Source organism: Dama dama, chromosome 14 (genome assembly GCF_033118175.1).
Source record: "Dama dama isolate Ldn47 chromosome 14, ASM3311817v1, whole genome shotgun sequence".
Classification (NCBI taxonomy): Eukaryota; Metazoa; Chordata; class Mammalia; order Artiodactyla; family Cervidae; genus Dama; species Dama dama.
Window position 1 is genome coordinate 48623147 of NC_083694.1, and position 15846 is coordinate 48638992.

At 38.9% G+C, this 15846-nt stretch overlaps 1 protein-coding gene across 1 annotated transcript in view; it reads right to left on the reverse strand.

The window, feature by feature from the left end:
* SPEN (spen family transcriptional repressor) overlaps window positions 1–15846 on the reverse strand; it is an 88942-nt gene that overhangs the window by 27414 nt on the left and 45682 nt on the right. The window contains exon 4 of the mRNA XM_061160674.1: window positions 648–808. Within this exon, the coding sequence (XP_061016657.1) occupies window positions 648–808 (161 nt within the window). The remainder of the gene's footprint in view (window positions 1–647; window positions 809–15846) is intronic.

The window sequence follows — 15846 nt, forward strand, 5'->3', positions numbered from 1 at the left end:
ATATATGCCTGACATAGCAATAAAAATACATTATAGCCAAATGTCCAAAAAAATTGGAATAAAAATTACCGTAGAGCTTTTAACTACCTAGTCATTATTCATGACTTTCTTCATTTAAAATGTTAACCTATTGAAATGGGTTTCCTAGCATTTTTTATGTCCAAGTTATTTCATAGGACTCCAGACCACTATAAATCTAACTCAAAATAGTGTTTCTATAAGTTCATTATACCAAATTTTTCCTAATATAAAAATATTTAATACAGAAAGCATTTTTATTCAAAATGAACCATGCTTTCTTTATATAACACACACCATACAATCTTCACGTGTGTAAATGCATACAATATACATAATAATGTATATACATATGTATATATAATTAGGTACAAGTAACATGCAATCTTACATATGTAACAACCTAGAAATTACATAAATTATAATCACTTGCTTTTTATTACATGGCATTAAATGTCAATGAACCACAAAAAGAAAAAGGAGTCAAAGCTGAAAGACAAATAGAAAATATTACCAACACAGTCAGAAGAGAGATATTTAAACAAAATCTATACAATGGAGAGAATATAAGTTGCTCTCTTATTCCCCAAAAATAGCAGAAAGGAAAGTACAGTAATACAAAATTTTACCTGTAGAGCGCACTGGAAGATTCTGAACCTTGATCCCAAAACTTTTACGGGGCTCATCTTTGTCCAGAGACGAAAGCAACTGGGAAGTAGGTGCTGGGACTGCTGCAGATTGAACTGATCGGGCTGGAGAGTCATCACTTGAACTACTGCTGGAATCAGTGCTACAGGTGGGCAAAGAAAAAAACAAACAAGTGAAAAAACCAACAAAGAATCACACATAAAACTTCTTATAGTCAACAAGTGGCAATCATTAAAAGGTCTAAACTTCAGGTCCGGGTTTTCTAGATACCCTACTTTCTCCACATCTATTTCATATCTACCTTCAGAGATTGCAGAAGACAGCAAAAGTAACAATCTTTTACCACCACAGGCCACCGAAAGACAAATGTTTTTTCTGTGCAAAATCTGAACAATTTTTTCCAAATAAAATAAGACTGGTAAACACACATGACTTAAGGGTAATGTTAATAAAATAGTGGATATATGAGTTTTGGATTCAGAGATGTCTATTTAAATCCTGACTCAGACATACAGCATGTATCCTTGGACAAGTCACTTAATCTCTTGCTAGGGCTTAGTTTCTACATCTGTAAAAATGGAAATAATAATAGTACCTATCTCACAAGGTTAAGAAACAAAAAACCACACAGGTTTAGAGTTCAGAATATGACTGGCAAGAAATAAATGAAGTGGTAATGCTGTTACTATATTGTTACTACTACTATTACCACCACCTCATAGATAATAATTTTTAGGAAAAAACAGATATTCAAAATAATTTCCCAGGTTTATATTTTTGAAGGATTAATAAAGAAACATTATACAAATTACTAGAATCTTGTCAGTTTAGGCTCTTTTCTCTGTGAATAACATGGGAAATGAGAGTCAATGAAATTTAATTTTTCTCTTCAGTTTGATACAAACCTTAAAGTGTAAGACAATCACAGTTGAAAGAAAAGGAGATCATCACTGCAATAAAAAGAATAAAATATCTACAAATAAACCTACCTAAACAGACAAAAGACCTGTATGGAAAAAACTATAAGAAGCTGATGAAAGAAATCAAAGATTACACAAACGGATGGAGAGACATACCATGTTCTTGGACTGAAAGAATCAATACTGTGAAAATGACTATACTACCCAAAGCAATCTACAGATCCAATTCAATCCCTATCAAACTACTAGTGATATTTTTCACAGAACTATAACAAAAACTTTCAGTTTGTATGGAAACACAAAAGACAATTTGTGTTTTGTCAAAGCAATCTTAAGAAAAATGGAGCTGGAGAAATCAACCTTCATGACTTCAGACTATACTACAAAGCTACAGTCATCAAGACAGTATGGTACTAGCACAAAAACAGAAATACAGACCAATGGAACAAGACAGAAAGCCCAGAGACAAATTCACGCACCTATGGCCACCTTATCTTTGACAAAGGAGGCATGAATATACAATGGAGAAAAGACAGCCTCTTCAATAAGTGGTGCTGGGAAAACTGTACAGCTACATGCAAAAGAATGAAACTAGAACATTTCTGAACACCATACACAAAAATAAACTCAAAATGGATTAAAGACTAAATGTAAGGCCAAAAACTATAAAACTCTTAGAGGAAAACATAGGCAATATACTCTTTGGCATACATCACAGCAATATCCTCTTTGATCCACTTCCTAGAATAATGGAAATAAGAACAAAAATAAACAAACAGGACCTGATTAAGCTTAAAAGCTTTCACAAAGCAAAGGAAACAATAAACAAAATGAAAAGACAACCCTCAGAATGGGTGAAAATAATTGCAAATGAAACAACTGACAAAGGATTAACGTCCAGAATAAACAAACAGCTCATCTAGCCCAATACCAGAAAAACAAACAACCCAAACAAAAAATAGGCATGTGAAAAGATGCTCAATATTGCTCATTATTAGGGAAATGCAAACCAAAACTACAATGAGGTATCACTCCACTGGTCAGAGGCCACCATCAAAAAATCTACAAACAATAAATGCTGGAGAGGGTGTGGAGAAAAGAGAACCCTATCACACTGTTGGTGGGAATGCAAATTGATATAGCCACTATGAAGAACAGTCTGGAGTCTCCTTTAAAAACTAGGAATAAAACTACCATATGATCCAACAACTCCACTACTGGATATATACCTGGAGAAAATGATAATTGAAAAAGACACATGTACCCCAATATTCATTGTAGCACTATTTACAATAGCTAGGGCATGTAGATGTCCATCAACAGATGAATGGATAAAGAAGTTGTGGTACATATACACAATGGAATATTACTCAGCCATAAAAAGGAACTCATCTCCTCAGTTCTAATAAGGTGAATGAACCTAGAGCCTATTACAGAATGAAGTCAGTCAGAAAGTGAAAAACAAATATCATATATTAACACATATATATGTAATCTAGAAATATGGTACTGATAAACATATCTGCAGGGCAGTAATGGAGACATAGGGAGTGGATTTGTGGACACAGGGACAAGGAGAGGGTGGGACAAATTGAGTGAGTAGCATTGAAACATATACACTGCCATCTGTAAAATCAGACAGCTGGTGGAAATTTGCTTTATGACGCAGGGAGCTCCAATCTGCTGCTCTGTGACAACCTAGAGGGGTGGGATGGGGTGGGAGGTGGTGGGGGAGGTTCAGGAGGGAGGGGATGTGCATGGACCTATGGCTGATTCATGTTGATATATGGTAGAAACCAACACAAAACTGTAAAGCAATTACCCTCCAACTAAAAATAAATTCTGGGAAAAAAGAAAGACAAGGAGAAAACATAACATGGCAACATGGTCAGAATAAGAGACAGACACTATAACATGTTTATAATGCCCAAGAACCATGTGAGAAATATTAAATTATCATTTCAGTACTCCATGTGCAAGACTGCTATGGCTTTAAGTTCTTTTATAGCATTTCCAAATACACTAAAAATAAAAAGCTATTTACAGGTTCTGTTATTTACAGGGTTCTGAAATTCTGCTTCATACTCTCAGCTCCTTATAGTGGAAGACTTAATCCTTTAAGCAAACAACTCAGGATGGGGGTTGGGGGTGGGGCACAGGTGGTAAATCCACCTTAGGCACACTCCCTAAAAGAAAAATTCAGTAGTTTTTGTCATTTGCACTCAGACTAGAGCTCTCACATCCACAACAAACTCTGAACCAGTCAGATGAGTAAGTCCAACTCCAAGAACTGAGACCAACCGGCGGGGTGGAATACCCTAAGAAAATACAACTTACACAGAATTTTATTTAGTTCTCACATAAGGCAAAAGATAAAAAAACTTTATGAAGTTATCAGAGTTTTCTGCAATTTAAAACATAAAGAAATAAACCTATGCCAGTAAGAGCCAAAAGGAGATATCTGAGTTACAAAATCCTAACTACTATGGATAAAAGCCTCAAGACAGAATCACAAGTCATCATTACCAGGCCTCCTAAAAATGACTGGGCTTCAGTTTTCCCAACAATAAAAATAAATTTTTTCTAGGTTATAAAGTAAAAGTAGTGTTACAACTACTAAGTGAATAAGATGAGATGGCTGGATGGCATCATTGACTCAATGGACACAAGTTTGAGCAAACTCCAGGAGATAGTGAAGGACAGGGAACCCTGGTGCGCAGCAGTCCATGGGGTCACAAAGAGTCGGACACTACTTAGCAACTCAACAATGTAAACAAACTGAACAGGACGCTGTGCTGTGCTGTGCTGAGCTTAGTCGCTCAGTCGTGTCCGACTCTTTGACACCCCCACGGACTGTAGCTGCCAGGCTCCTCTGTCCACGAAATCGGATTCTCCAGGCAAGAATATTAAAGGGGGTTGCCATGCCCTCCTCCAGGGGATCTTTCTGACCCAGGAATCAAATCAGAGTCTCCTGCATTGCAGGAGGATTCTTCACCATCTGAGCCACCAGGGAAGCCCAAGAATATTGGAGTGGGTAACCTGTCTCTTCTCCAAGGGATCTTCCCAACCCAGGAATTGAACCAGAGTATCCTGCATTGCAGGTGGATTCTTCACCAGCTGAGCTACTAGGAAGCCCAAATAGGACACTGCTGCTACTGCTAAGTCGCTTCAGTCATGTCCGACTCTGTATGACCCCATAGACGGCAGCCCACCAGGCTCCCCCGTCCCTGGGATTCTCTAGGCAAGAACACGAGTGGGTTGACATTTCCTTCTCCAATGCGTGAAAGTGAAAAGTGAAAGTGAAGTCACTCGGTCATATCCGACTCTTAGCAACCCCATGGACTGCAGCCTACCAGGCTCCTCCGTCCATGGGATTTTCCAGGCAAGAGTACTGGAGTGGGGTGCCATTGCCTTCTCCGAAATAGGACACTACTCTCATTCAAATTAATCCATGTGTGCTCAGTTGTATCCAACTATTTGCAACTCTGTGGACTGCAGCCTGCCAGGCCTCTCTGTCCATCGAATTCTCCAGGCAAGATTACTGGAGTGGGTTGCCACCCCCTTCTCCAAGGGATCTTCCCGACCTAGGATTGAACACAAGTCTCTCTCTCTTTTTTTAATTAATTAATTAATTTATTTATTTTTGAACCCAAGTCTCTTGCATCTCCTGCACTGGCAGGTGGATTCTTTACAACTACTTCTACCTGGGAAGCCCCATTCAAATCAAGGGTTAACAAAATTAATCTCCTGTTTTTAGCACAGGAGGAAAAAAAATGGTTGTTACATGTATTACATACTCCAAGCAATACAAGATTATTCATAAGGCCAACAGATGACTACAGTATAAAATATGTATGTGACTTATCAATTTAATTTCAAGGAACCATAAAATCACCATTAAGGGAAACACTTTACTATCAATACTACCATTATATACACCAAAATTCCTTAGCAATAGTGGGGAAAGATGTAAACAAATATGGCCAGGAGCAGAATTTCTGGGTACCAAAATAAGGAGCCAACAAAGTTCTGTTTAAGTTTATGTTATAAAAATGCAGAGGAATCAATGATAATGATTTGAAAGCATAAAACAATGATAGAAATGTCATCACACTTTTGTTTAATTTCTTGCTACCACACCAATTCTGAAACAAGATATAAAATTTAATTGGCAGAAATATCTGCTGATCAATTTGGAGTTAAAACTAAAAAGAAGGAAAGGTTTATAAATAAATTATGAAATGATAAAACAATATAACCTTTGAGTTCAGATTTTAATATGCTAACCCAAAACTGTAATGTATACTTCCAGTGTAATCTGTTAAATGTACTGTGGATTTCAAGATCTTGAATCAAAACAGGTCCCCAAATATTTTTCAGCCCTATAAACTGAAAGAAAAACCAAATTCTCAGAATTTTTGGGTCAATTTTAATTTTTAAAAATTCTTATTTTCAGAATCTTCTTAAAACTAAAAAATCACAAGAGTTCATCAAAACTTACAATGTTGGGCTCACAATCCTGCCTCAAGACTGACAGCCCTACGGGTTAAGAAAACACTTGCCAAAATGTCAGAGTCCCAGGACATTAAGCTCTGAGGCAAGAATAAGTGTCTCTGGACAAAGCCAATAGGTATTCTTCTGTTTGTGGGCAGAGCAAAAGATGTTCCAGAAGCATCCACAGTCCAAGCCTCGAACATCCTCCTGCTCCCCAGAGGGTATTTTCTTACCTCTCAGGGAGCAGCCTGGACAAACAGAAGTTTCCAGAAACACAGATTCCTCGTGTCTGTCTATAGGAGAGAGAAACTGCCTGGGTAATTTGTTCAAGATATGATGCATGTTGCTTTCTAAGAAAGCCCTGTATTTGGGGATTGCCTTTCATTTTTTCCTCAAAAGATAATTTTGCCAAAATAAAAATGTAAATGTTTAAAAAAAAAAAAAAACCTTACAATGTATAGTATTTTGTACTCAGTTGCTCAGTTGTATCAGACTCTTGGTGAGCCTTTGGACTGTAGACTACCTGTCTCCTCAGTCTATGGGATTTCCCAGGCAAGAACACTGGAGTGGGTTGCCATTTACTCCTCCAGGGGATCTTCCTGACCCAGGGATCAAAACTGCATCTCCTTCATCGCAGGGGGATTCTGTACTGCTGAGCCATACTATACAGAGAAGCCTGTGGAGTATTTTAGTTGTTTCTTAAAAGTCAAGAATAGTTAATAGGAAGCTTTCCAATCTAAATTGTCTATTGTATTGGTAATGAAGATGCATCAACTAATAGCTTTAAGAAAGTGGGTTTTAAATTTACTGGGCCACAAGAGAAACGCAAAAAGATGTCCAACATCGCTAATTACTAGAGAAATGCAAATCAAAACTACAGTGAGGTATCACTTCACACTGATCAGAATAACTATCATCAAAAAAGCCTACAAATAATAAATGCTGGAGAGGGTGTGGAGAAAAAGGAACCCTCCAACACTGTTGGTGGAAATGTATTTAAATTGGTGCAGTCACTACGGAGAACACTGGGAGGTTCCATAAAAAGCTAAAAAACAGAGCTACCATATGATTCTGTAACCCCTCTCCTGGGAATATATCTAGGGAAACACACACTTGGGGACTTCCCTGGTGGTCCCAGGGTTCAGAATCCACCTTGCAATGTAGCAGATGTGGGTTCGATCCTTGGTCGGGGAACTAAGATCCCGCTTGCCACAACCAGAGAGCCCATGTGCTCTAGAGTCTGGGTATGGGCTAGACTTCTTCTAGAGAGAAGCCCACAGGCCACAATGAGAGAAGCCCATGTGCCACAGTGAAGCTCTTGTGTACCACAACTAAGACCCAATGCAGCCAACTAAATAAATATTTTTTAAAACCCCATAATTTGAAAAGATTTATGCACCTTAATGTTCACTGAAGCATTATTTACAAAAGCCAAGATATGGAAGCAACTTAAGTGTCGATCAACAGATGAATGGATAAGATATGGTGTATGTATACAATGGGATGTTGCTCAGCCATAAAAAAGAATGTGGGAGGGAGGGTAAATTAAGAGTTTGGGATGAATATATACACACAACTATATATAAAGTCGATAACCAACTACTATATAACACAGGGAACTATCCTCAGTATTTTGTAATAACCTATAAGCCTTCCAATGATGGCTCTGTGGGTAAAATATCCATTTGCAATGCAAGAGACACAAGAGACATGGGTTCGATCCCTGGATAAGGAAGATCTCCTGGAGAAGGAAATGGCAACTCACTCCAGTATTCTTGCCTGGGAAATCCCATGGACAGAGGAGACTGGTGGGTCCCAGTCCATGGGATCACAGAGTCAGATATGACTGAGCGATTGAGCACACCTAAGGAGAAAGAATCTGAAAAAAAAAAAAAAAGTTAACAGTGAGAGATTTTATTTTCTTGGGCTCCAAAACCACTGCAGATGGTGACTGCAGCCATGAAATTAAAAGATGCTTGCTCCTTGGAAGAAAAGCTATGACAAACCTAGACATGCTGCAATCCATGGGGTCGCAAAGAGTCGGACACGACTGAGCGACTGATGTATAACCGAATCACTTTGCTGTGCACCTGAAACTAGCACAACACTGTAAGTCAATTTCACTTTGATAAAAAACACTAAATAAAAATTTACCTGACCTTATCAGTATTATATTTTCAACATCACTTAAAAATTCTAAATGGTAAAGAACCTGAAAGAATTACAATTTAAAAGAAATCGAGTTACACTTTTCCTAAGCACATAAGACAATTAAGGCTGAATTATCTCTTGTATGTGCTTAAAATTTTTAAATTACAATTACTAAGGGGAATTCCCTTCTGATCCAGTGGATAGGATTCTGTACTTTCACTGCTGTGGACCCAGGGTTTATCCTTGGTGGAGGAACTAAGGTCTTGCAGGCCATGTGACATAGCCCTCTACTCTCCTTCCCGGAAAAAAAATTATTCAGAAAACTAAGAAGTGGATCTGATTGAAATTTTCCATAGTGGAGAAATACAAGTGATTGGTTACATAGTAATTCTTGATAAGCAAACAGAATATGGGATGTCAGGATTCTCTTAAACCAAATTATGTTGTCAAATAAGTAACAGTTACTGTTTCCACAGCCATTTTATACACAGAACTACAGTGAGCATTTGACTCTTAACACTGAAAATGTCAAGATACTGCATATGTCTATTTATAAAATGTGCTCAGTCACTCAGTGTGTCCAACTCTTTGCGATCCCATGAACCATAGTCTGTCAATGGAATTTTCCAAGCAAGAATACTGGAGTGGATTGCCATTTCCTCCTCCAGAGGATCTTCCTGATCCAGGGATCAAACCCTAGTCTCCTCCATCACCTACACTGCAAGCAGATTCTTCTACCATTGAGCCACCTGGGAGGCCCACTGATAAGATGACTCAGGGATAAATTTGTTCACATACAAGAGTAACATCCAATGACACACACACACATATATACATACTTGTAGTTGTAAACATTTGATTATGAGAAATATGCATCTATGCTTGTTTTTTTTAACCTGGAATATTAAAAAGCATTTCACCAAATTAAGTTGAGAAACAAAAGTATGGCCTAAGTGGATTTTTTTTTTTTTTTTTAGTTCTACCACTTTATTGTTACCAGCCCATCTCCCTCCACCCTCATGCACACATGCTCAGTCATGTAACCCCATGGACTGCAGCCCACCAGGCTCCTCTGTCCATGGACTTTTCCAGGCAAGAATACTGGAGTGGGTTGCCATTTCCTTCTCCATGGATTTTTTTTTCAAAGGAACCAGGAAAGTGACTAAAAAATTTGGCAGTTAAAACAGTTAAGAAGGCTGATTTGTTAAAAGCAGACATAATCTCAAGTGACAACTTTCCAACAATCTCTCTTCCTTTCTATCATGCAACTAACAATTTTTTTCTCTACATACAGTCAATATATAAGCTTAAGATAAAAGATGCCAAATGCAGATTTTTCATCAGGCCTGGGCAATTCAAAATGTCCCTGCTGTCCTTGGGGCTTCCATAAAATAAACGGGTAAAATGATCTAATTTCTTAAACAGAACATATCATCATACCAGGTAATAATCCCTTTAGGTCCAGTTTTTCACAAGTCCAAATTTTCAAGACAATCTTATCTTTTTAGTGCAGCAGTTCTCTAAATGTGGTGTGAGGACCTGTGAGGATCTCCAAGGTCCTTTTGAGGGTCTCTGAGGTCCTCCCTATTTCAATTATGTATCTGTGTGAGGCCACATTTTCTTCATATACTTCACACTTTTTCATATAAAAATTTTATAATCACAATTTGAATACAGAAGTAGTTATGAGAATCTAGCTATCTGCTGAGATGCCACTCATCTCACTCTTTTTTGTTTTAAAAGATCGTTATGTCACCCAGCTAGAGAGCTAAAATTAAAACTGACTATGGAGCTTCCTCCCCAGAAGCAGACAAGTTGAGGTAGATGGCTCTCCCAAGATCATGGACGAAGATCTTTGTCTCCAATATGAAACTATTCGGTTTGTCTTTGCTCGACTAGCTTTTTTCCTCTGTAAATGCACAGGAAGACAATGGTCCTTAACGCACAGGAAGACAATGTCCTTAACTCTGGCAACTGTCACTAAATCTACCGCGAAGGCCATAGTTGCACAACCAAAGTCCCTAGAATTTCTTGCTAAGGTGGTCTGGATAACAGAATTGCTTTCAGTTACTGGCAAATCAAGCCATAAGTTTGTGCCATAGCAAATACCTCCTGCTATACCTGGATCAATCCCTCTGATCCTGGAGGAAACACAGGAAATTAACAAAGAAGCCACTTGACTTAAGACAGGTTAATGCCCCTTTGGGTACATTCTTTGCTTTATTAGGTACCAACTTGTCTGGTTCCCAGGGAGCCTTAAGGAGCATTCTAGTCTTTTGGTATTATCCAACTGACAGTCATCATTATAATCTCCCTGGGGGGCTGTATTCTCTCAAGGGTCTTAAATTTATGTTTGTAGTCATCAGCAATACATTAGATGGTCTCACTGCACTTGGAGAGAAATTAGATGAAGGAGGTGAACAGCAAAAACAATTCTTTTACAGACCAGGCTCATAACCTATGAGTTTCACGCCCAGACAAAATCAACAACCTGATGGTGACCAAGAGTAGCACTTACAGCAAATTTTTGGTTAAACTCTCTCGTGTGAGAAGAGGGCCTTTTTTAGGGGGGGAGGGTGTTAATTAAGCAAGGAGACCATTACACTGAGGTGGCTCTAATAATTTACAGCCCTACATAAGTAAACCAAAACCTAAGCCTGCAAACGCCTCAAGATTAGGAAATCAAACCTAACGACAACCAATAACCAAAAGCCAGTCAGCCTTTTCCAAATAAGGCAAATACACTAAAGCTATAACTGATCAAATAATTTTTCTGCTTTGCTTTTCTCCATGAAAGTCTTTCCCTCCAGCTCCTATTGATGGAGCACTCCTAACCACTTCCAGTTTGGCAGTGCCCAATTCAATTAGATTTTTGCTCAAATAAACTATTAAAATTTAAAAGGAAAGAAAAAACTATGACAAATGAATCAATAAAATTTCAAACTAAAGTTTAAATTTCGAATATGGCAAAATGTCAAGAGACAGTACAAAATAAACAAAAGCTCAGTAATTTAAAAATACAAAAGGGTCCTGAGCCCACCAGAAAGTTTAAACAAGACTAGAAACAAAAACCCCACTAGCTTCTGATGTGATCCTAATTCCATTTTACATGCCACCACTTCTGATACAACCTGAATTGCTGGATTAAGTCTGTGGTTTGTTTTGTTTTTTTTAAACAAAGAAAAAAAATTTTTTTTAATTGGAGGATAAATGCTTTACGATATTGTGTTGGTTTGTCGTGCATCAATCAGCCATAAGTATACATATACTCCCCCATCTCTGGAACTGCCCTCTCAGCCCACCGCCCCCACCCCTTCTATGTTGTCACAGAGCACTGGGCTGAGCTCCCTGTGTTAATACAGCAGCTTCCCACTCTTGTGACCCCATGGGACTGTAGCCTGCCAGGCTCCTCAGTCCATGGGATTCTCCAGGCAAGAATACTGCAGTGGGTTGCCATTTCCTTCTCCAGGTTTTTTGGTTTCACAAGAAAATCAGGAAGGAAATACTAAACTGTTCAGTCTGGCAAGGTACCTCATTTTGTCTTTCTAAACTTTAATTTCCCTAATGGGTTATGAGACCTTCAAAGGTCCTGCTAACTCTAGGATTCTGTGACTCTCCACCTCCCTGCAAATCTTCCGGCTCTGACACCTCCATACTGTCCCACACAGGAGAGAAGACCCTTGACAACCTGGCCCCAAACTAACTGCCTGGTTGCTCACTCTCACTCTCTGGCCACACTTTATCCCACCCACTAGGGATCTATCCCATGGACAGAGGAGCCTGGTGGGCTGCAGTCCACAGGGCCACAAAAGAGTCAGATACAACTAAGCGATTAAATAACAACAATGATCTATCCACATAACAGTAAACCAGTTTAGGGACTTCCCTGCTGATCAGTGGTTAGGACTCTGCGCTTTCACAGGTTCTGTCCCTGGTGGGGAACTAAGACCCCACATGCCTCACAGTGCAGCCAAAACAAACAAACAAGTATACCAGGTTCTAATCACGGGTGCCTCCCTTTTTTCTTATCAGATGAAAGTCCTTAGTTAAATTACTTCCTCTCTAATCTTTCATTTTCTTGCATGTAAATGGTCATAATACCACGTATGAGAGGCTGTGGTGAGGATTTAATGAGTTAGTGATGACAAACTACTTAGCACTCTGCCTAGCACACAGCAATATGAGCGCTCTTGTCCATACCTGTTCCTACTGAAGACACCTTTCTGTACTTCCCTGATTTGCCTTCAAGGATTAGTGAGATCCAAAGTTAACCTCCTGCTCTGCAGCTGTTCTTGACAACTGCACCCCACCCCATAAGCATTCATTAGTTTCTTAGTTGTGTATTTCTAAACCTCTTTTACTACAATGTCTGTCTCAAACCTCTTTACTCTGTATTATAACCACTCATTTACTGGACTCTTAAAAGTCCAAGACTGGATTCATCCTTGTAAACAGAATCTAGCCATGGTGCCCAATGTATAATGGATGTGTGCCTCCAAGATATTATTGACTTGAATTACACAAGCAACTGAAATTGATGCCTAGGAAAGTACACCAAGCTCAATAAAATGAAGGTAATTACCTACATTCAGTATCTAAGAGTGAAATGAAAATTTCTGATTAAATATGACTGTTGGAAACTGCAAAGTATGTCTTTCTTCTTTCATATTTCATTAGTTATTCAAGAAAAACAATGGCTGTTCTAACCAAGATTCTAGGACTTTGACACATATTATTAACCTGACTGAAAAATCACTGGTAACTGTAAAAACAAAAACACTTCATGGATCCCGTCATCTACAACTTTGTAGAAGATTTTTTAAACAGACATTTTCTGGGATGAAAGAAAAAGCACAACTACAACACATAACACAATGCTTTAAATATCTAACAAAGTCTAGAGTCTTTGGATGCATTATTCTATTTCATTCAAAAATCTTGTAACTGTGAAGACTTACATCAGTGGCTCTCGGCTGGGACAATTCTGTCCCCCAAAGGGACATTTCTGGTTGTCACAACTGTGGGTAGGGGTGAAGCTTATTGCTACTTAGTAAGCAGAGGCCAGGGCTGCTACTAACATCCTACAATGCACAAGACAGTCCCCACAACAAAGAATTACCTGGCCTCAAATATGAATAGTACCAAGGTTGAGATGAGATGGCTGGACGGCATCACCAACTCAAAGGACATGAGTCTGAGTAAACTCCGGGAGTTGGTGATGGACAGGGAGGCCTGGCGTGCTGCAATTCATGGGGTCACAAAGTGTCGGACATGACTGAGCGACTGAACTGAACTGAACTAAAGGTTGAGATAACCCGCCTACATTATTTCTTTGACTGCTTTCCGGTCTTTTGCAAATCCAACGTGCTAATTTTAAGCTGCAATTCAAACGTGGGATCCTTAAAGTCACTACTCTTCCTTATTACTAATATATCACTTCAGGGACTTCTCTGGTGGTCTGGTGCTTAAGAATCTGCCTTGCAATGCAGGAGATGCAGGTTCAATCCCAGGTCCGGGAAGATCCCATGTGCCACAAAGCAACAAAAGCCCCTGTGCCACTACTGAGCTGCAGTTGTGTCCATAGGACACGCGTATATCCACGCACTCCAAAACCTACATGCCATAACTAGAGAGCCCAAGTGCCACAATTATTGAAGTCCTGGTACTTAGGAGCCCAGGAGCTGCAACTGCTGAGCTGAGAGCCACAAGTAGAGAGTTTGTGCAACTCAATGAAGATCTCATGTGCTGCACCTAAGACGATGCAGCCAAATAAATGAATAAATAAATATTTTAAAATTTGTATTTATCACTTCATAAAGATCTCTGAATAATTCCAAAACTTACAGAAAAAAAAAAAAAAAGGTCAACTTTTATAGATTAGACTGAGAGGAAGCTAGGATCAAAAATGTTCTGATGTCATTTGATTTTGGAAAACATGACAAAAAGGGAAACCACACACAGATTTTTATAATGCGTGCTTTGCCATGTCAGCAGCAGGGTCCAAGTACCCGCAGACAAAACTGTTTTATAATCTTTGAATAAATGGTGAAACAAACGGGTGAAATATACATTACAGCTCCTCCTATTCTATCAGGTTCACAGCAATGGTAACTACTACAACTCATGTTAACATTGTTCCTCAACTCAATAGCTTTCTTTACCCTCAACTCAGAGCTTTAAGATGATAGTTCAGTATCACAACTAGATATTTTTCTCACCAAAGTACCATGGTCAAAGAAATGAATAAAACTTCCATTCTCCATAAAGAGCTTAAGGGGTTATTTTGCCTTATAACTTTAAGACATTTTAAAAACTGCCTTTAAGAATGACAATGTAACTCAACAGCAAAAAAAACAAGCCAGCAGATGCAAAAATGAGTATCTTTAAACTTGAACAGACATTTCTCCAAGGAAGATACAAATGGCCAAGGCACACATGAAAACATGCTAAACATGACTTTCAGAGAAATTAAAATCAAGACAAGAGATCACTTCATACTCATTGCTGCTGCTGCTAAGTCACTTCAGTCGTGTCCGACTCTCTACGACCCAATAGACGGCAGCCCACCAGGCTCCTCTGTCCCTGGGATTCTCCAGGCAAGAATACTGGAGTGGGTGGCCATATCCTTCTCCAATGCATGCATGCATGAAAAGTCGCTTCAGTCGTGTCCGACCCTGTGCGACCCTATGGACAGCAGCCCACTAGGCTCCTCTGTCCACAGGATTCTCTAGGCAATAATACTGGAGTGGGTTGCCATTTCCTTCTCCATTATACTCATTAGGATGGCTATTATAAAAAAAAATAGAATATAACTATGTTGGCTGGGATGGAAAGAAACCGGAACTCCTGTGCACTGTTGATGGAAAAGTAAATGGTATAGACACTGTGGAAAATAGTATGGTAGTTCCTTAAAAAATTACAATTGCCACAATCATTCAGCAATTCCACTTTTGGATATATAACCAAAAGAACTGAAAGCAGGGGCTCAAACAGATATTTGTTCACCCACATTCATAGCATGTTTAATAGCCAAAAAGCAGAAGTAACCCAAGGGTACAGAGACAGACGACTGTATAAACAAAATGTGGTATCGATATACAACGGAATTTTATTGAGCCTTAAAAGGGAAGAAAATTCAGGCATATGCTAAAACTTGGATGAACTCTGAGGATATTATGCTAAATGATATAAGCCATTCACCAAAGGGTGAATATTGTATGACTCAATTTTTATGAAGTAACTAGAGCAGTCAAATTTATAAAGACAGAAGGAATGATGGCACTGCCTGGGGCTGGGGAAGAAGAGAATGAAGAGTTCCTGTTTAATGGAAAGATGAAAGGGTTCTGGAGATGAATAGCGGTGATTGCTGTACAACAAGATAATGTACTAATGCCACTAAAGTGTATACTTAAATGGTTAAAATGGCAAATTTCATGTGATCTATACACACACACCGACCACCTCACCTGCCTCCTAAGAAATCTGTATGCAGGTCAAGAAGCAACAGTTAGAACCAGACAAGGAACAAGGGACTGGTTCAGAATTGGAAAAGGAGCACATCAAGGGTATATATTGTCACCCTGCTTATTTAACTTACATGCAGAGTATACCATGC